The sequence below is a fragment of the Vipera ursinii genome (assembly GCF_947247035.1).
Source record: "Vipera ursinii genome assembly, chromosome: 7".
Lineage (NCBI taxonomy): Eukaryota > Metazoa > Chordata > Lepidosauria > Squamata > Viperidae > Vipera > Vipera ursinii.
The window spans coordinates 51678019-51699135 of NC_139521.1; the positions used below are offsets into that span (position 1 = coordinate 51678019).

At 35.8% G+C, this 21117-nt stretch overlaps 1 protein-coding gene across 2 annotated transcripts in view; it reads right to left on the reverse strand.

Moving 5' to 3' along the window:
- Positions 1-21117, reverse strand: part of LRBA (LPS responsive beige-like anchor protein) — a 370314-nt gene that overhangs the window by 254613 nt on the left and 94584 nt on the right. For both annotated transcript variants that reach the window (XM_083367801.1, XM_083367800.1), the window contains exons 32-34: positions 17169-17247; positions 16746-16879; positions 12741-12802 (exon numbers count right to left, since the gene is read on the reverse strand). In XM_083367801.1, the coding sequence (XP_083223927.1) occupies positions 12741-12802; positions 16746-16879; positions 17169-17247 (275 nt within the window). The remainder of the gene's footprint in view (positions 1-12740; positions 12803-16745; positions 16880-17168; positions 17248-21117) is intronic.

The window sequence follows — 21117 nt, forward strand, 5'->3', positions numbered from 1 at the left end:
CAAGAAGTGTAATGCTTCTGCATGTTATAATTACTTGAATTAGGCAAAGTCAGAGAGACAAAATAGAATAATTTTGAACAGAGATATATTTTCCTAACACAAATGTTTGTTAAATAAAAAAAAACCTCAATCTATCAAGTAGTACATGTAATGAGAAAAGTTATTTCAAAATTATTCAAATTACCAAGTTCCACAAACCAGGGTTAAGGGAAGAAATACAAATTTCTATGTAACCAATTCTTGACCCAGTCTAAGAAAATCATAAACTATTTGTGGGCAGAAAACGCTTATACACACACACATACATACAAACACACATAAACAATATAGATAGATAGATAGATAGATAGATAGATAGATAGATAGATAGATAGATAGATAGATAGATAGATAGATAGATAGATAGATAGATAGGCAGGCAGGCAGGCAGGCAGGCAGGCAGGCAGGCAGGCAGGCAGGCAGGCAGGCAGGCAGGCAGGCAGGCAGGCAGGCAGGCAGGCAGATAAAAATGCATAATAAAATGTAACTTTTAATTGTATTGCTCTTTGCCATCAAGAAGAAAACTAATTTCAGGAATGTACCATAATAGATAATAGCAATAATATATATATACATTAATACATTTCAATGTTTTTAATATTTTTATATTTATGTTTTATTAAGCCACCCCGTCACTTCAAACAGTGAGATGGATGAGATATAAATTTAATAAATAAATATCATTATTATTCTTTCTAAAGGGAAGGCAATATACTTCTTCTACTGTTTTTTTAGTACAAATTATGATAACTGAAAATGTTTTTTCAGAAAAATATGATATAGCAATATTTGTCAGTAAGTTGCTTTTTCCACAAAGCTTTCCCACAGAGAAGTCTACATAACTATTGGGACTGGCTGCTGAGGTGCCTAACATATTACTTTTTTTGTCACAGTCAGCTGGATTTGATATTTTAGACAGATGTGGATGTTTCATGGTGTTACAGGTATTGTCACAGGTTGTAAGGTTATCCAAATAAAGTTGCATTTTGCAATTGACTTGCAGGGTTTTTGTTAATGCTGATGGTATTCAAGTGGTGCTCCAGTTGTTTTGGGATTGCACCCAAGGTACCTATTATTATTGGTACTAGGTTTTTACTATTAGGATTGTAGTACATAGTACAAATATATGAATGGACCAGCAATCAATCACGTTCTAGCTATAGAAAAAATAAACTGGTTTGAAACTCAGATGAAATTAGCATGACTGAACCAACAGCCAGCCAGCCAGCCAACCCTTTTATTCATACCACCAGAATCTAGATTTGTTTGATGAATTACAATAAAAAAAAGGTAAGGTAGTACATGTAGCCTTCAACTTATGACTGGTTGCTTAGTGACCATTCAAAGTTATGGTGGCCTCCCCAAAAGCTACTTACAACTTAGTTCTGAAGTTACCACAGCTGCAGCACTCCTGCGGACATTACCCTTACAACTGACTACAGGGGTACCACACTCCTTATCTAGCTCTTCCCATCTCCTGACCACATCCCTGCTTCTCACTTCACAGTCCCCACACCGCCCTCCTCACTTACTTTTCAAAGTACTCTGGAGCTTCGGTTAGAGGAGGAGGACAGGATGCTCCATTCTTGGACCACATGGCGTGATCCTAGAAATGGCTACCATTTTCAGGGTGGCTGCATTGAACTGTGAGTGCTTTGAAAATGGCAGCTACTTCTGGGTTAGTGTCACGTGGCCCAGGAATGGAAAGACCTGATCTTAACGCAAGTTCCAAAGAGAGTTGCTGTCTGCTGCAATGCTTTCCAGAGCTCATGTTAGGGAATGAGAGCAGGGTTCTTTGTTTCTGAGCTGCATGGTATGATCCTGGAAGCGGACACCATTTTTGAAGTATTCACAATTCAGTGGTTTTTTTAAAAAAATCCCATTTATATCCTGCCCTTCTCCAAAGACTCAGGGCGGCTTACAATCTAAGCACAAATCAATGTGCTTAGCAATAGCCTTCATTCTATGTATATGCCTGCTTATTAGGGCTTTCGCCCCCCCCCCAAGCGGCATTATTATTTCAGTTGTCCTGAAAATGGTGCCACTATCTTTCTTCCCTAATCTGAGCTTCAGGTATCTTCAAAAAGTGTGATGGACTATGTAAGATGAGGAGGTTGGTGTGGGTTCCAATGGGATGGGAAGCAGGCCAAGTCCTGAGGGGACCTCAAGGGTAGAAAGCAGAGTATGGGGTGCCTCAGAGGATGAAGGAAGCCTTGGGGAATTAAGGGCAGGGCATGAACTAGGCCTCCCAGGACCTCCCCTGGGCACCCTGAGGCACGATGTGCTCTGTTTAACAACTGAATTTGGAAGACCACTGGCGGGGGGATCCTAAGTGGGCACCTCATTTAATGACCATCGCAACATCCCACTATTTTGGCATAATCCATTATTAAAATGTTAATATTCACGTATAAAGGCTACTGCATACAGTAACAAGCCTTTCGAATATATATGGAAAGTTTATACAGATTCAATGACTTACATGTGTTCATGTCATATTAAAATTAGATCTATGGAATAAGAGAGTCTCAATTTTAAACTGTCGTGCCTATGTTTATATTTAGCATAAAAGGAATAGTCTAAAAGAATCGGCTTAGATCTATTTCTTTTTGCTAACTTCTCAACCAAAAAAAGTTGTAAAACAGCAGGCTCTCAAGTCATAGCACTTTATTTTCGGGGGTCTCTATACTCATAGACTGACTTCCTGTCAGGAAGGGCTCTATTTCACAGCCTAGGACAATCAGCAGGGTGCTCATGGAATTAAGTGCCAGTTGATGTTACTTTGTTTTACATTTAACACTCATGAGAATATTGTTCAAAGATTCAGTTTGAAAGCCAGCATGGTATCATCCTTCTGACTAGACTACAAACCCCAGGGTGTACTCTGTTAACACAAAATTCACCTTAAATGGTTCAATTTTTTAAAGACCTAGTGTGCAGGTGAAGCAACAGGATGCCTTCAAGTTTAAGGGTGAAGGAAACACTTGTTTCTTCTCTAAATTATGTTCTCTTAGTTCTTGACATCTATGGAGACATGCTTTGACTACTATTTCTAGACTAATTTTATTTTTTTTATTGAAACTTTGGAATTTTCAATGTAGTACAATAAAGCAATTTTCTTTAACAATGGCCACTAAAATAATAAATATGAAGGATAGGTACAAAATCTTACAGATTTATTTATTTTGGAATACAGAATACAATCTTCAATTATTCAAAATACAGGTAATATTTTTAGAGCTGCTCTAGGGAAATTTAAATGCATGTTTCTTGTTCACAATCTTATGAGGGGAAAATAACTTTTTAAAATCCAAACAAAAACTATTTACAGTATATCACAGTTGTATCTATGCAATCCTAGCCCTAATCTTTAGACCTAAAGCTTAAAGACTTTCATCTATCAATATTCAATGACACCTTTTTATATATCTTATTCATATATAATAAAACCATTTGAAAAATCTTAAACGTTTAAATGTTAATGAATTTGGAACATATAAGAAAATAACAATACAGGTAATCCTCAAGGTACGAACCTAATGGAGCCTGCCCACTAGACTTGTAAGTCAAAAAATTCATCAAATGAATCAGATTCAATTTTACAAATTGTTTAAATCAAATTCATTAATTGAATCAAGTGTATCATTAAATGAACGAAGATCTGACTTACTATTTCCTCCTATTTGTTAATTGCTCACTGCCTGAACTGAGAGGCTTTCCCCATTGCTGCCGGCTGCCCACCAGCTGTTTCCAGTGCAGCCTTCAGCTCAGGAACTAAATTGCCTCCAAGCAGGCTGCAGAACTCTCCATTTGTTGCTAGTCTGCTTTTTAAAAAAAATCACTTGCCAGTAATTAGCTTGTCTTCAGCCAGGCACCCAAAGAGAGATTTTTTTTGGGGGGGGGGGGGGAGGGGAGGTTACAGAACTGTTGGCTTGCAACAGTAACAGATAGAAGGGACCTTGAGGACATCTAGTCTAACCCACTGCTCTCACAAGAGAGTATTTCTGATAAATGCCTATCCTGTCTCTTCTTAAAAGTTTTCAGCAATGGGGCACCCACAACCGTTGGAGCCAATTTAAATTTAAAACCTACAAACTACAGTAATATATGCTAATCTCCAAAATAAAAGCAAGGAAACACAACATTATAGAATGCTTTGTGTAGATGCTGGCTAGTATTTCTACAAGCAAACTTTTTCTCTGCAAAGTACTGTACTTACAAACACAATAGTTTGCAAAGTACAGTACTTAAAAAGAGCAGTTTTGAAAGTGCTTGCAGCCTGCACCAAGTAAAAAAAATATTAAAATACTTACAGAAGCAATTCTAGCACTCCAGTCCCTTGGTGCAGGCTGCAAAAATCACCGGCTTATTTGGCCATGTGATTAGGGACAAAAAAAACAACAACCCTGCCTACTTTAGGAAATTGCATTCGTAACTGGAAAAGTACAGGCAAATTACAGAGTGAAGATGGCCCTTTGCAGCAGTGACTGAATCCAAGTCACATGGCTATAGAGGCCTCTTTTTGGTCGCAATTTTGAATTTCTAATGTAAGTACCCTTTCTGAATAAATTTGTTTTTGTGAAAAGTAGCTAAATCAGGGGTGTCAAAGTGCCGGCCCGCAGGCCGGATGTGTCACGCAGAAGCCGCGCCCACCCCATTGCCAGCAATGGCAAAACAGTCCCAATACGTCGTGCGATGTCACATAATGTCACGAGTTTGACATGTCTGAGCTAAATGAATGTTCATACCTGGGGGATTACCTGTAATAGCATGATTTTTGCCTAGTGGCATTAATTCTAAGATAAATTAACAGATTATCCCATGATTTGTTTCAGTATGTTTAAAAAGTGCATCAGGGTAAAAAAATGAAATATGTGGTTCATAAGGAAACAAAATTTAGAAGGTAAAAAGATGATGCGAGCTGTGGGAAAATGAAAATAAGGAGGTGATGTGTGATTTTGGTGTTGGGAGTACTTCCATTTCCATGTGATGGGTGCTAGCTCCAAGTAGCCCAAGAAATTCAAGTTCTTTGCCAACCACAGCCTTGTTTTGATCGGTCCCAGGATCAACAAACAGAGGTGGATCATTTTATGTTTTCCACTTGTTTCGAGTGGTTACCATATGATCTGGATGTAAAGTGTACTATCATCAACCCAAGTCAAAACACTTCTGGCACAGATGTGATTGACTGCCATTCAGACTCTTTTAGGGCTAGAGCTATTTGAATGGTCCATTCAAGGCATTCAGGGATCCAAATAATCTCCAGAAGGTGCTTGGGAAATTTAAACAACAATCTGATAGATTAATCTACTGAGGATCTTGTCTGGTGTTATTAATATGTGACTCAGTTCTCTGTCAGTCATTCCCTTAGGGTTTACTGATTTAATGGAATCTTCAGGACATGAAGTAGTACAAACAATACTTAGAGCAATAGTGGAGAAAGACAACAAATCTGAACAAGCACAGATATAAATACCCATGTTCAGACCATCTGTGGCAATAAGGAAATCTATTACTTCTTATTGTGCCAATACGTCATCTGACAGGTGCACCATGTAGGAGAATAATTCTCTGCTAGGAAAAACCCAATACCAAGAATTCTTCCTTGTAGCTCTGATTAATTAGACCTACATTTTGCTGACAAAGTTACCCACTTATCTTTGACTCAGTGATGACTACGGAATCATTTTGCTTGGTTACTTGAGATTTCTTTTAGCCTATGATCACTTATGAAATAAAGCTCTGCCACCTATGAAGTAGATTTCTGCTGACTTCTTTGTGCAGCTGGAGAGTGAACAGCTTTCTGGATCAGGAGATTAACACCTCATTTCAAGAGGGAATGCTATTGAAGAAAGCTGTTTGGTGCTCTCTCCTAATGAAGCCTTCCCTGGATCCAGAGGTGCTAGACCAGGGCTTTTCAGCCTGTGGTACGCATACCACCAATGGTACTTTAGCACCTGGCTGGTGGTACGCGAGCCCTAGCTAATTGTAGTGGGGGCTACAGCTGATACAGCCACCCAGAAGCGCGGATCAGCTGTAGCCCGGCGCTGATCCTGGAGCTTCAGTTAGCAAGCAGCATGTTTTCCAGAAGTGCAAGCAAGTGAGAAGCATGGATCAGCAGTAGCTACCCACACCAATCCTGGTCTCCTGCCCAGTTCACTTGCAGAAAACATGCTGCTTGCAAGTTGCACTGTACTGGGGGGATCACGTGATCGAGCCGGAGTCAGTTAAACAACTCTGCGACTAACTTAACAACTGCAGGGATTCACCAAACAAACGTGGCAAGAGAAATTCGTAAAATGGGGCAAAACGGGGCTGCGAGCATGCGCACAAGGTTCTCAGTGATGGCGGCATGTGTGAGGCTTGTGGTGCCGCCACTGACAGGCTCTCAGCAATGATACCACCAGTGCTAGGATCGTGCCACAGCCCACAGCAATGTTGCCCAGGTGCAAGGATCGTGCCGCAGCCCCCATGCAAGGATCGCACCGCAGCCCGCAGTGATGCTGCCCCAGCACGAGGCTCATGCCGCTGCCCCTGTGCAAGGTTTGCGGCAATACTGCCACCCGCGTAATACTAGTGGCACTGCCAAGGCCCGCACAACACTCACAGCGATGGTGGCACAAGGGGTGAGTACACGTGCACATCCGCAGTTCTGGGCAGCTCTATCAGCTGTAGCCCTGCACTGATCCTGGGCTCCTGCCCAGCTCACTTCCTTGCGGAAAACATGCTGCTTACTAAGTGAAGCCCCAGGCTACAGCTGATCCTGGGGCTTCACTTAGCAAGCAGCATGTTTTTTGCAAGCAAATGAGCTGGGCAGGAGCCCAGGATCAGTGCCAGGCTACAGCTGATACATCCGCCCTTCCTTCCTTTCTTCCCTCTTTGTCCCTTCCTTCCATCCTTCCCTCTTTGTCCCTTCCTTCCTTTCTTCCCTCCCTCCCATTGTCCTGCACTACGCCGCCCAGACCCCAGCATGGTTTTGGCAGGCAGCAGCACATTCTCACCACACGAAGCGGCCGGGCGAAGTGAACCAGTGACATCACGGCCCTGCCTGTGCGTGCACAGAGACACAGTACAGCGCATGCTTGAAGGTGGCCGCACGTGCTTGACTTGCTGCAGCCGGGCATGTCGCATGGCTGGAAACTTTGCAGTAAGTGAGCTAACAAGCAAGTGGCATTTGGAAGCGACGGGGAAGTAAGTGAGCATGTGAACGAGCAAGTGGCATTTGGAAGCGTTTGGAAGTGACAGGGCAGTGAGTGAGTGAGCAAGAGGCCTTTGAAAGAGATGGAGTGAGTGGGGGAGAGATTGAGCAAGGAGCCTTTGAAAAGAGTCGGAGGAGTGAGTGAAAGTGAGTGGAGGGCTTTGTGAGCAAAGTGTGAGTGAGTGAGGGGGGCTTTTGCAAGCGAAGGGTGAGAGAAAAAGGGAAAAGTGAGGGGGAGAAGGGAAAAAGAAAAGGCACTGACTTCTGACTTCCTCTGTTGCAGTAGAAGGAAGCATTAACATTGAGCCTCAACTTTTTACTTTTCCATTATATTATAAACTAACCATTTCTATAACAACAAATGAATCTAACCAATAAAACCCAAAATACCCCCCCCCCCTTTTTTTTTTAGTCATCAAGTTTTTGACACCTTGTTAAGCACTGGTGGTACTTGAATATTGTCATGTCCTAAAAGTGGTACAATTTCTATAAAGGTTGAAAAGCCCTGTGCTAGACAACCATCCCCCAGTCTCCAATGTTCCTTTCTGGGAAAGGATATTGAGACAGTGGTCAAGAATCAATTGTGACACATTATAAAGGAAATGAAAATACCTCCATCCTTGTCTATAGTATTCAGTCCTTAACATGGAACAGATAGTGACAGAATCTAGTCCTTTTAGGTGCCCATGTACATTACTTATAGTGTTTAAGTTATATCAAATGATTAACCAACCAATATGCAGCTTTTCCAAAAAAAAACAATTAAGAGTAGAGTTATTATTTACAGCATAAGAAAAAGCACGTTAGGATTCAATCTTGTGATATTTCCATAGCAAAGTTAACTTATACTATGGGAATTCAGTATTCTTTTTAATTACATCTGTATTCACTGAAGAATTGGACTTCAAATTATGCATCAGGATAATACTATCACATCTATATGACTCATCAAGAATCTTTTAGGATAGCATGCAAGCAGCCACATTTACAGCAAATTGGAATGAATTAACTGGGAAGTTACCAATTATTAGAAGGCTGTTTCTCTCCAGTTAAGAGCATGGTTTGCATATCATTCTAAGCTGATGCCATTTTAGTCTCCAGTTATTGTGATGATGACTGGAATATCACTAGGGTATAAGCTAACCAATGGTAACCAATGCCATTTAAAGCATGAATACTATTTAAACGCAGAAGAAACACCAGGAGCACCAAGAATAAAATGTGTCTTGTTTGGATTCTCAGTTTATTTTTGCTATCCTTCAATATATACATGCACATATGCATATCTTTCAACTATTTATTTTTTTTTTCAAAATATTGTGCATCTTTCTATTGGTTAATTATGTTGTGAAGGGTTTACTTCTCATTTATTGCTTGAATTCATTGTGGCTGTCATGTGTGATAAATGGGATAGTGAACTCTGTGCCCCACCTTACATCGGTATGCACAGAGACAAATTAGTTCTGTACTTTGCTTTTTCGTTTTTTACCAAAGAGCACATTTCTCTTGTTTGAATCATATCTAAACCACCTTTTTCATCAATTCCACTATATGTTGGAATGATCCTTACATTCTTTAGACGTTATCTGCCCTTTTTCAGTGTCATATAGCATTTGTTAATTCTAAGAATATTTATGCTGATTTTAAGATTAGCCAGTTATAAAGGTGGCAGTGTTCGGATCAAATCCATCAGACTCTGGAATGTTCTACAAACAGAACCAAATGATATGAATTCACAGATGTTGACACAGAGAACCGCTATTACAAGTAAGCAAGCCATTCTATAACTTCAATGTCTATTAGTTCTCTGCATCACACTCATGAAGAAAACAGCATTTTTTTATTTTAATTGACATTTTAAATGTTTAAAAAATAATTGTGATTGCTCATATTTTCTGGTTCATTTAAGAACTATGCGCAATTCTGGATCTTTGCAGCAAATGAATCAGTCAAATAATTTATAAACCAAATGAAAACTATTTTGCTTGGTCAAGGAATTTTGCTTATTGTTGTTTCTAGAATCATTTGTGAATCCTTATTATGCATAACATTTATTTATCAGAAAGTTACACAATCAACTAAAAGATCACAAGGAAATAAAGAATTTTTCATTTGTTGTAGAATGAATTAAAGGAAACAGATTTGATAAACTAACAGCTGTACAGAAATTAACTTGTGCATATCAGTATGCAAGCAATAGTATAAAACTTAAAATTGTTCTTATTCAAGTAGCATTTCAAAAGACCTTTTCAATAAAAAGCATTTTGGAGTAGGACAGAAATAGCTCTACATAAATTCTGGACATGATATACTCAAAAGGAGCATCTGGCTGAGATTTTCACACTTTCTGTTGGTATAATTACTTGGACAGGAAGCCAGACTAGATGGTGCTTCAATGTACTGTATGCATTTCTGATAAATGGGAAAAGAATAGATGACCTGGCAGAAGGCTCAGACAATAACATGTGATTTACAGGACATAAATGCAGCTACTATAAGATTTATCTGACAGCCCACTACGATAGTGGACTGTTGACTACCCGAAGGAATGATTTCTAGTCTTGAATGTCTACTATTGAGTAGCCACACACATTATTTATTTATTAGATGTTTTGGGTTGAAACCATTTTTAAATGATGCACTTCACAATGCTTAGCAATAAATTTAGCGTTAAACTCTAGAGGGGAGGTAGTGTTATTGGAATATATGTCAGACTGAATTAGGATGAGCAAGCCAATGCTTTTATAAAGCAGCCTTGAATGTAACATGGATTCTTTCAAAAAAATGATATTAATGTCAAGTAAGCTAGGACATTCTTCAGTTAATACTAAATGCAGAATCCCTTTATGCTGTTAAACAACATTGGTACTTGGCCTCAGAATGCAGTATCAATTAAAAATGTCCTGAGGTATTTAGGACAAATGTGGACATCTGATGGAGTTGACAAGAAGAATAAACAATAGTATTTCAAATAATTTGACATTTTGTGTATACTATAAAAAAAGAGCTAAGGCACTCAGTGTTCACGAAATAAGTAGCAGCAAAATAATACCTGGATTTTTATTGCATTATAATAAACCTTTTTTTTAAAAAAATTACTTTTAAAAATACCACTATATTACTTTTAATATACTTTTTGTGCACAATTTGCATTTGTAAAACTTAATTTCTGGATGGATGATTACAGAAAATAATTTTAATAATACCATATCATGATAGAAATTAATCATAGCAGTGCTTTAATGTGACATTATGTCTGCCAATCCATAAAAATTTTAAAATCACATTTACAGATGCTTATGTTTAACTGTATTGTATTATTTATGTGATTAAATCTAGTTTCTGACCTGATCTTTTGATCTTTGGCCCCTCTATCCTCTCCATCTCTTCTTAAAAATAATTAAAATTTTAGCAAGAGGGTCACTTCATTTTCCATCCTATCCTAGTCCCACAAAAAGAAAAAATCAATCAAGCTCAACCCTGTGCCTTCACAGTATCTGTAAAATGTCGGGCTGAAATTCAATTTTGTATCTCTCAGGCTTCCTATGGCATCACAGTTTGTCTCTTAAAAATAGATAATTTCTGTGATTGCAATACTAACTTCTGTAAATTAGAAATACAGAGAAAAAATATGTAATTATCACCCAAGTTTAAATCTTTATACCTCTGAGATCCTTTCAATTTCATTTCTTAAGACTGTTTTTTTTTGTATTATAATTATTCTTTTCAATCAGGATATCATTTTAGTTACTGTATTGGCTTTTCCAACTATTTAATAAAAACAATGTATCTCACTGTTATCCTCTCAATTAATTCATTACCCTATTCTATTCAATAACAGGACATAAACAATATGAATGAAAAGTAGAGACACTAGAGTATATCATTCATTCCTCTTTGAATCACAGAGTATTGAAGTAATTTTGATACATATAATTCTCATATATATTCATAGTTATGTATATTTTATATTAGTGCATGTGATATGTTTGTGTATTGTGTGTGTATTTTCTCAATAATACTTTTATATGTTTATCATCATTTCAAAGAAAGTATTAAGCAAATAAAGTTCCTTCCTTTTCAAAAATCATTATTTTAACATATGCTGCCTTGGAAATCAATCTGTCTATCTATCTATCTGTCTGTCTGTCTGTCTGTCTGTCTGTCTGTCTGTCTGTCTGTCTCTCTCTCTCTCTCTCTCTCTCTCCCCACATACCTAAAATTTTATATTATCCAAGTGCTTATGTGCATTTTTAGAAACAATTCAAACAGCTCTAACATATTTGAGTGCATTACTGAATAACAGACTCACTAGAAACAAAACTATTCTTCACTAGTTCATTGTAAAAATCCATTAGCTGTAATCTCCAAAAGTAATTGTTTTTATTGCACTTTATTGTCGATGCAAGTTATTGATTTTTCACACCTTCTATGATTCTTTCATTTGTATTCATGAAATGTCTATCAGCACAGACTAAATACATTTGGCAATACAGGCACTAAAACAAATAAATCAATGTAAAAAAAACATTAATTTTGCATTAACCTTATTCGTCAGGCAAGTAAACCATAAGGGCTTTAAATGAAGGTCAAAGGTTCTGAAATGGGTCAAAACCCTTGACCTCTAGACCAATAACATTCCCATTAAAAAAAGCTATTTTAAAGTTTTAAGTAGGGGAATTTACTATCAGTAAAGATGTGATTTTTAAAGGCCAAAACAAAAAAGCTTGATAAAAACTTTCCATATAATGATGAAGAAAAATGGGAGATGAATAAACTATTGCTATTTGATCTATTACATATTATAATTTGTTGACATATCTAATTTTTTATATATTTTTGTAAATCGCAATTAATTGCAATGCTACTTTCTACAATAGTATAAAATATGAAGTTATTCATATTACTAATAGTTGTATTTTACATTTCTCATAGAACCTATGTCAAGAGCAATTAGTATGAGGCCCCTTTATTTTAAAAAGGCAAAGATCAAATCCCATTAATTCTAATGCAGCTATACTATTTTACATTAAATATTAAAGTCCATTGTTTAGTCTTTTTCTTGTTAAATATGTTATTGGGTAAAAAGATGCCTCATTAAAATAATATATAACACAATAAATCACAAAATTTAAGGCAGTATCTATCTTGATCACATTTGATAACATAATATTGTTAATATATTGTTTTATATACTAGGGATCTTATCTAATTTTTTCTAGAACTTCTGCTATTTCCAGGCAGCACAGCCATTGGCTTGGAGCTGGAGAATGTAAAATATAATGGACACCAAATTGCAGCTACCTCTGCTGGTGTTCTGAATCTCTCAAAGAGCTTTTGTAATCAGGTTTGTTTGAATAACGCCACAATGATGATGTTGTTTAGGCTTTTATCATTGAACAGAAAGAAAGACAGAAGCTCTAAAACTAAATGTTTTTTGATTGCTAGTTTGCTTGCTTGTTTTATTGGCAATACTAACTGTTTAAAGTCAGCTGAAACCTACCTGAGAACAAAGCAGCATGACCAATTCCACAACTGAACTGCTAGATTTCATACATACAAGACCTAAAGGAAAAAAGAAATGGAATTACATACTTTGACTGACTTTAGTTTCATATATTTAATATACAATATTGGCATTTTATTATATAATAAATATTCTATTTGAGATTTCATAGTATTATCCCTATGCTGTAGAATGACTCATTTAATACAAGAAACTTCACATATTATTTTATCCAAATGTTTATGGCAATAGAATATGTATTTAAATATATACACTAATTTCATTACTGCAATGCATAATTTTAATATAAAATGATGACCTGAAGCTGTTCAATTGGCATTACATAAATATTAGGGTTTCAAGTTAATAAAAGTAAGTATGGCATATTGTATATTGATTTATAATATTACATTTCTTCACCTTGGAATGGATTGATCATTATATATGCAAAGAAGGGAAATGGTTCTGTGACCTTTGCTTTCTCCATTGAGCTCTCTCCCTTCAGCCCTCCAGCTATCAATCAAGTTTCCATTTTGTTTCATGGCAGCAGACATCCCAAGCACTCTTATTAGTACTTTGACCCTTGACCCCCACCTAAACCTTAAGGAGGTGGAGAGCACAAGAGTAATCTATACATTTATAAACTAATTTGGTTATTAATATCAGTTCACATTTCATGCTATTTCCCAAGTATAATATGAAAACATGTTATCCTAAACGCCCTAAATTGATGGTATTCTTTTCAGTAATCAACGTTTCACTATGCCAAGTTTAATTCTGTTTGTCTTTGGGCTTAATTACACTGGGGGGGGAAAACCAAGCCAATATCATGCATTTAATATATTACAAAAATAGACTAGCTAAATTTTAGATTTTAAACTCAGTGTTTCTATATACTATTGGATACAACATAATGTATGTATATGATAAACATTTTATTTATTAATTCATTGAATTTAGGAATCATTCCACTAAATAATGCACAATAATAATAAATTATCAAATTCTTTAAAAATCATAAATTTGTAATGTATGCTAAATATTTCCCTGGATTCACCATTTAGCTTGCCCAGTTTACATGACCTTTTATAATGGCATTTTTAAAGTACACTAATACGGAAAGCAGAATCTCTAAATTTTTTGGTGTATTTCCTAAAAGTCTGTAAGCATGTCACTAAGCTATCACACTTCTACTAACCAGAATTGAAAATGTCTCAAAATCTAATTTCTAACAGAACTTTTTATCACCATTTTTAGTTTTTATCATTTAGAACATTTTATAAACTTTTTAATAGATTTCCAATTGCTTTGAGATGTTTTCCTCTGAAGAAGAAACACCCATATTTCTGGAAAAGTAATAACACAATAGCTGATACCATCCACTGTACCCCCATTAAAATCTATGTTTACATATTGTATATTACTAAACAATTATATAACCTGGACTTTTAAATGAAAAATGGGCAACAAATAGGAATGAAAATGTATACAATATTGTTATATGATAAATCTGTGAGCAACAAACCTTTTAAATGCAGTTGTCTGATCCATACTTCATTTGTACCTCCTAATACTTGAATTCTATACAACAAAAGGCCACCATCTGCCTGTTCTTCTATTTGCTAACTCTTTCTGTAAATCAGTTTCAGATGTTCAAGGTTACTATGCATTTCCTGTGTTGTTTCTCTAGAAACTGCCTTGCCCACTCACTATTTGAAGTACTGTCCTGAAATTATATATAGTTGTCTTTATTCTTTCAATACTATAATTACTTAATGGTACTTACTTTCAACCCTTTTATAATCAAAAGTAATAATATAATAGTTTAATAAACCTACTCAAGTTTCTAAACCTGATATACCCAGGTGATTATATTTTACAATGACTCTTATATCATCCTAGCATTTTGTTGCTCAACTAACAATAAAATTATCCTGTTTAACAGTGTAACAAAAAAGTCATGAAATCCTGGAAGGCACTTTGCTATTTCAGAAAGAGAAGAATCTAATTTATATTTATTACAGTGACAAGGTAAGATCAAAATCAGTACAAATGTTCAGAGTAGATGCCCAAGTAAGAACCAAGGTGGCAGTCATGGCTAAGAGCAGGAGTCCCCAACCCCTGGTCTGTGGACCGGCACTGGTGCACAGCATGCCAGCAACCAGGCCACACAAACAAGTGAAGCCCCATAAATAGGATGCAGGCAGTACGCAAAACCACACCCCCTCACAGCACTGGTCTCTGGTGCCCAAAAGGTTGGGGACCTCTGGCTAAGAGCACTTTTGCTAAACTTCATCTTTTTCACCAGTTATACTCTTTCCTGCATCAAGAAGCCCTTCTTTCAGTCACTCATAATCTGGTCATTACCTATATGAACTATTGCAATGGGCTGCAGATGGGGCTACCCTTGAAGAGCATCCAAAGTTGTAACTGGTGCAGAACGTGGCAGTGTAAGAAGTTTTGGGTGCCTCAGGGTTGCCCATGTAACATCTCTACTATGTGAGCTGTACCAAGTGCCAGTTTGCTTCCAGCTCCAATTCAAGACATTGGTTATCATCTTTAAAGCCCTTCGTGGCATGGTTACCTGAGGAACCATCTCATGCTAATTATATTGTCCCATCCCACCTGGTCAGGCAGGGAGGGTATGTTGCGAATGCTGTTGGATAAAGAATTCTTACTGGTGGGATCCTGGAAGATAGGCTTCTCTGCCATTGCTCCTGGTCTTTGCAACATCTCACCCCCAGAGGAGAGGCAACCTCCTGCCCTTCAGATAGAGTGTGAAAACTTGATTCTGCCAACTGGCATGGGGGTTGGACAATGCTATGTGACTGTGACGGTACTAATAACAGAATAACAGAGTTTGAAGGGAGCTTAGAGGTCTTCTAGTCCAACTCCCTGTTCAAGCAGGAAACCCTATACCATTTCTGACAAATGGTTGTTCAATCTTTTATTAAAGACTTCCAGTGTTGGAGCATTCACAACTTCTGGAGGCAAGTTGTTCCATTGATAGTTCTGATTGTCAGGAAATTTCTCCTTAGTTCTAGCTTGCTACTCTCATTAATTAGTTTCCATCCATTGCTTCCTGTCCTGCCTTCAGGTGCTTTGGAGAATAGGTTGACTGCCTCTTCTTTGTAGCAACCCCTTAGATATTGGAACACTACTATCATGTCACCCCTAGTCTTTCTTTTCATGAGTTGTAGGTGTTTTTCTGCCTTTTTAACTCTATTTTTAAATATTTTTATCAAGTGTTTTATTTATGTCTTTAACTTTGTTCTTTATGTTTTATATTGTGAATTCTTTGTGGTATTGTAAACCGCCTAGACTAGAGCCACTTCGATGAGATGGGTGGGATAGAAATGTAATGAATAAATAAATAAAAATGTTGGACAGTGTTTACTGAAGCTAACAAAATACTGAAGCCACACAATGTTTTTATAAACCACTGGAAATCACTGAAAACAAACTACATATTAAAAATGTACAGATTCAGCATTTCATAAAAACACTGCATGGCTTCAGCAGTTTTCGACTTCAGGAAGGAGAACTCTGTCTGATGTTTTTAATAAGAGGCAGTCCATCGTTAACTATGGGTTGTCCATAAGTCAGACATTCTTAACTCAGAAATGCCTGTATGGAACTATAGAATATTCTAAGAGAAAGTAAAGAAAAAAAATATAGTTGATTATAAGGATAGGTAAAATGGATAGATGAATAGGAAAAGTGGCCAAGCAATATGCAAAACAATAATAAATATTGAATAGAATATGAGGGCTGTAGCTAGTACAGTCCCCCCCCCATGTATACTGAATCATCTTGTGGCTTTTTAACTCTAATTATATGAGCTGAAAGTAATCTTAAAATAAACACTAAATAGTTTGATAGCAATACTCAGCTATGAATATTATTTCAATAATTTATTCAATATAAATAATTTGAAAATATAAATTAGCTTCCAATGTCAAATATTTAGTTCTTATAAAAACATAAAAAAGGGAAACTTACTTGTACCTTCTATCAGTAGTTCTTGACCATGACTACCCAAGAGGGTGCGCGAAAGAAAAGGGGCAAAGTCCACAAATATTTCCCTCAGAAGAGGGGCAGCTTTTTCCAAAGCATGCTCAAGCCTCTCTGAAATACTAAGAGATGTACAAGTTCAATAAAAACATAATTTAAGGAGCAAAAATTCTCTAAGGAGAAAAGCAATCTGCAAAAGTACAAAATACATCAACAAAAGTCAACAAGTTATTGGCTAAACACACTGAGTTTAATTACTATTTAAATGGAAATAGCAGTGATAGAAAACCAAAACTTCCTATCAGCCTCAAATGAAACAGCACAATCCAGTCAGAAGTGTAGAGTGAATTCCATATTACTTAAATAAATTGGAATATGATATAACCTGCTGGAAGAAACTTACAAAGTTACCTCATGTTTGAAGCAGAATCCTCAGGCACAGAAGAAAGTGTAGGAACAGATGGTAATCTTGAATCTGATGATCCATTGCCTACCAAAGAGATTTTTAAGAGTTCAAATAGCTGTAAATATACAAAACTGTCTTTAATCAAAGCCCATGCTAATTCAGTACTTTCTACTCTGACTGGAGCAGTTCATTTTAGCTCCAAGAGCTTTAGTAGGGCCACTGACTTTGAACTTTTTAACTGAAAATGTCACTGACTGAAAAATTAATCCTACCTCTATTCCCATATAAAGTAGACATAACTAGTGGATACTTGAATTTAAATTTACCAGCTACCCAAACATTTATGTGTGGGACATATTAAAGGTTATATTTCTTTTCACACTTCTAATTTTTATGCAATTTATCCTAATTCTACAGCTTTATAATGCTAGTTGATGTGTGACACAATAGTTCTGAATTCAAAGCATGAGTATCAATTTGTAAGTATACAGAGTAATTCATATATAATTCAGCAAATACTGATTTGCACTCTACTTTATCATCATCAGCATACTTCATTTATATTGTTCTTGGAATCTTGGAAAAAGATAGCTCGAATCCTTAAGTACCTGGATAACATTCAAATTATTCCCTGTATTGCTTTTGGGAAATTCTCATTACCAAAGTTATCCATTACCAAAGAGGCACCAATTAAAACTTGTTTTTAACATTTTCAGACTAGGAAAAGAAAGAATAAAAAGAACAAAAAGCTCTGTTGTTTTTCTTCCTCTACTTTGATTAAGATATGTATGTTTTACATTAACAGTGTGTCTCTACTCTTTAAAACTTGCCCACTTCTAAGAAACAGTGTTCACACTTGCCAAAATCTGGTAGTTAAAAGAAGTTATGATACAGAGATGATGAAAAGCTGCTATAGCTTAAAATACAACTGTGCAATTCTATCAAGCCCTGGAACTATAGAGTATCCCCATTCTTGACTAATAGATATACAAGATATAAAAAGTGTTTTTGTTAACTATACAGAAGGTCTCCCATGTTTTTATTCAACTATCAGAATATATCAGAGACCTCATATTGACAGCTATGTTTCTTAACCAATAAAGTGCTATCTAGGATGATTGAAACCAGGTGAAATATTTAAAAAATATCTTTATTCAAAATAGTTAATTTCACTAACTCATTTTACAATTTGAGAAAATAACACTAAAGCTAATTTCAGACTTGTGTCAGCTTGCCAGGTTGCTCATGTGCACCCATTATATTTTATTGTAAGGTTATATTAATAGAATCTTGAAAAAGTAAACCTATATTAAACTATGTTCCAAAAAAATTGAATATCTCAAAATATGAGAACTTTGGATTTATCATGCATTTTTCATGTTTTTTTCCTTAACTTCTGTATTTGTTTTTAAACCATTTTAAAAATGAATATCTGCAGGGAAACCTAGAGTATACTGTTAACGGTATCCTGTATTATACGAAATTTGCAATTGTAATACAGAATCTATGATAAAAAATGTTAGAGAATTCTGTAATATATGATCTAAAGAAGCAAAATATAGCAGCATTGCATGTATATTTGTACATATATGTTTTGTGTGTCTGTATGAAAATTATTACTTCTCCCATAATATTTATATTTTAAAAAAATAAACTTACAACTATGACAAAGTTCAGGAGCCAAAGAAAGGTAAGCACACAAGCTAAAAATCTATTATAATAAATGTTCTTCCTTTTAAGTTGCTACTAACTCTGATCCTTCGGGATATGGCAAGCTATAAATCTAACAGGACAATATTAAGTTATTTGAGATATCAGCTCCTGATGTTAGACATTCAGAGTCAGCAACAGAGTTTTTAGTTACCCTAACTAACTGAAGAGCTTGGTTTATGATGAAAAAGTTGGCTTGGTGCCCAGATAAAATGAAGTTTTATTGCAGCACAAGCTACTTCAAATCGCATTTTCCATACTCCTAGAATCAGTAGAATGTAAATAGCAGTGTAGCACATCTGTTGAGGCTAATGCCTGCCTTAGAAAGGAGAAGCAATTCCATAGCAGTTCCACTCCAAACTTAATTAACTAGTCAGAAAAAGATTGTGTGTAGTACATGTTTAAAAAATTACTTGGTCAGTTGATAGGTTTAAAACAACTGTGCAAGTTAATATGAATAAGATAAAACCTAAAGCTAAATATATACAAAATGCCACACAAAATTGAACCTCAAATTTTACATTTCCTATATACAGTATATGAGACAGTGCTAAAAATCCAACCAATTTCTTAACACATTTAGATTTCAGACTGTACCCTTTAGGGTAAAAAACATCAAAGCAGTTCTGTAGATTAAAATGCCATTTAAGGCTTATAACTTCAGCACTGATAAAAAATAGTCTCAAAGAATATATTAAATTAAAGATTAGGAAAGCACAAAAATGCCAGTTAGGCATTGCTCTGCAAGTGTTTCCAAAGCACTACATCATATAAATCTTATTTAGATAAATGTACTAAATGTACTTCCAGCTGAGTTTTCATTTTAAAGTGGCTTTTATTCATTTAAGGGATGAGAGATCTTTCAGAAGCATGTTTTCTTCTAAAGCAGACATGCAAGTAAATGTGGTAGCTACTTCAAACAAGTGGAACACAAGTGGCTTATCTTTCTTATCCTTTCATTGATAAACTGGCTCCCTCAAACTGACAGTTTTACAGACATATGTAAGGACATAAAAGGAAATGCAAATAGATCATCTGTCTAGCACCCTTCTAGTGAAAGCTTATTGTTTATTCAAGGTCCCCAAGGGTCCAAACAAATAATGTCTCTGGCAATAAACTGCTCTTACGGGGTTGTTCCCCAAACACCTGCATGTCTGAATGTGTATGTGCAAACAAAGGTCTCACCTAACTACTAGCTTAATGACAAAGTAACAGCTATGAGACAGATTTTATTTCTCCTTTCTTTAGTAACAAAGAATTACTTTTTAAAGGGAATATTTAGTTAGCTAAAGTAATATTTTGGATATAAAAACATAAAAAAGACAGATTAAAAAAGTAAATCTTAAGTTATCTGTTGCTATTTTAAAATACAAGAGTGAATTTGGTCACTTACTGCAAAATTTAAATACTATGTATCTCAAATGTATTTTCTTTACAATTATCCGGTGCTCTCTTTAGGACTTAAAAATAAATCTTGTCCACTATCCTAAACAGCCTTTGTGCAGGATTATTTCCTATTTCAAATCTACATGAATATCATCTCAATAGTTGAATGAAGGTATTTAAATAATTGATGCATAAGAATAACAATGGGCAAGTAAAATAATCTCTAGAGAATCATTCTAAACCAAGGTTTCATACAAATAAAAAGATAGAGAGCATAATATTTTCTTTCATCAGCCACTAAATCATCAAAATAGATATTGCAATATATATAAAATAAATAAATGAACCTCAATTTCAGCTTTGTTTATAGTATCAAATAATTTTATTGGGAACTAATCAGAGTTAGTTTTCTTCAGAGGTTAAGGAATCAGCCTAGAAACAGTTGGGTGACATTGGCCCAATCACTCCCTCAGCCCTAGGAAGGAGGCAATGTAAACTATTTCTGAAAAACTTTGCCAGGAAAACTGCAGGGACTTGTCCAAGCAGTGTCTGAGAATTGGACACGGTTGTATGAAGGAAAAACCAACCATAGGTGACTACTGACATTTTTGCATTTAGTATGGAATTCTGCTGGAAGGGAGAATGTTGTAATAATCCAAGGCAGAATATTTTCATATTATGCAGTATGTTTAGGGAAAATCCAGGAGCACAAATGAAAACCAATGGCTAGTCTCACTTTATGTGTAGTATTAAAAGCTATTTATATGAAGAAGGATAGGCTCGGAGTTCTCCATCTTATTACTGTAAGTTCATATATTTCCTACTGCTAAGCTTGTAAGCCGCCCTGAGTCTTCGGAG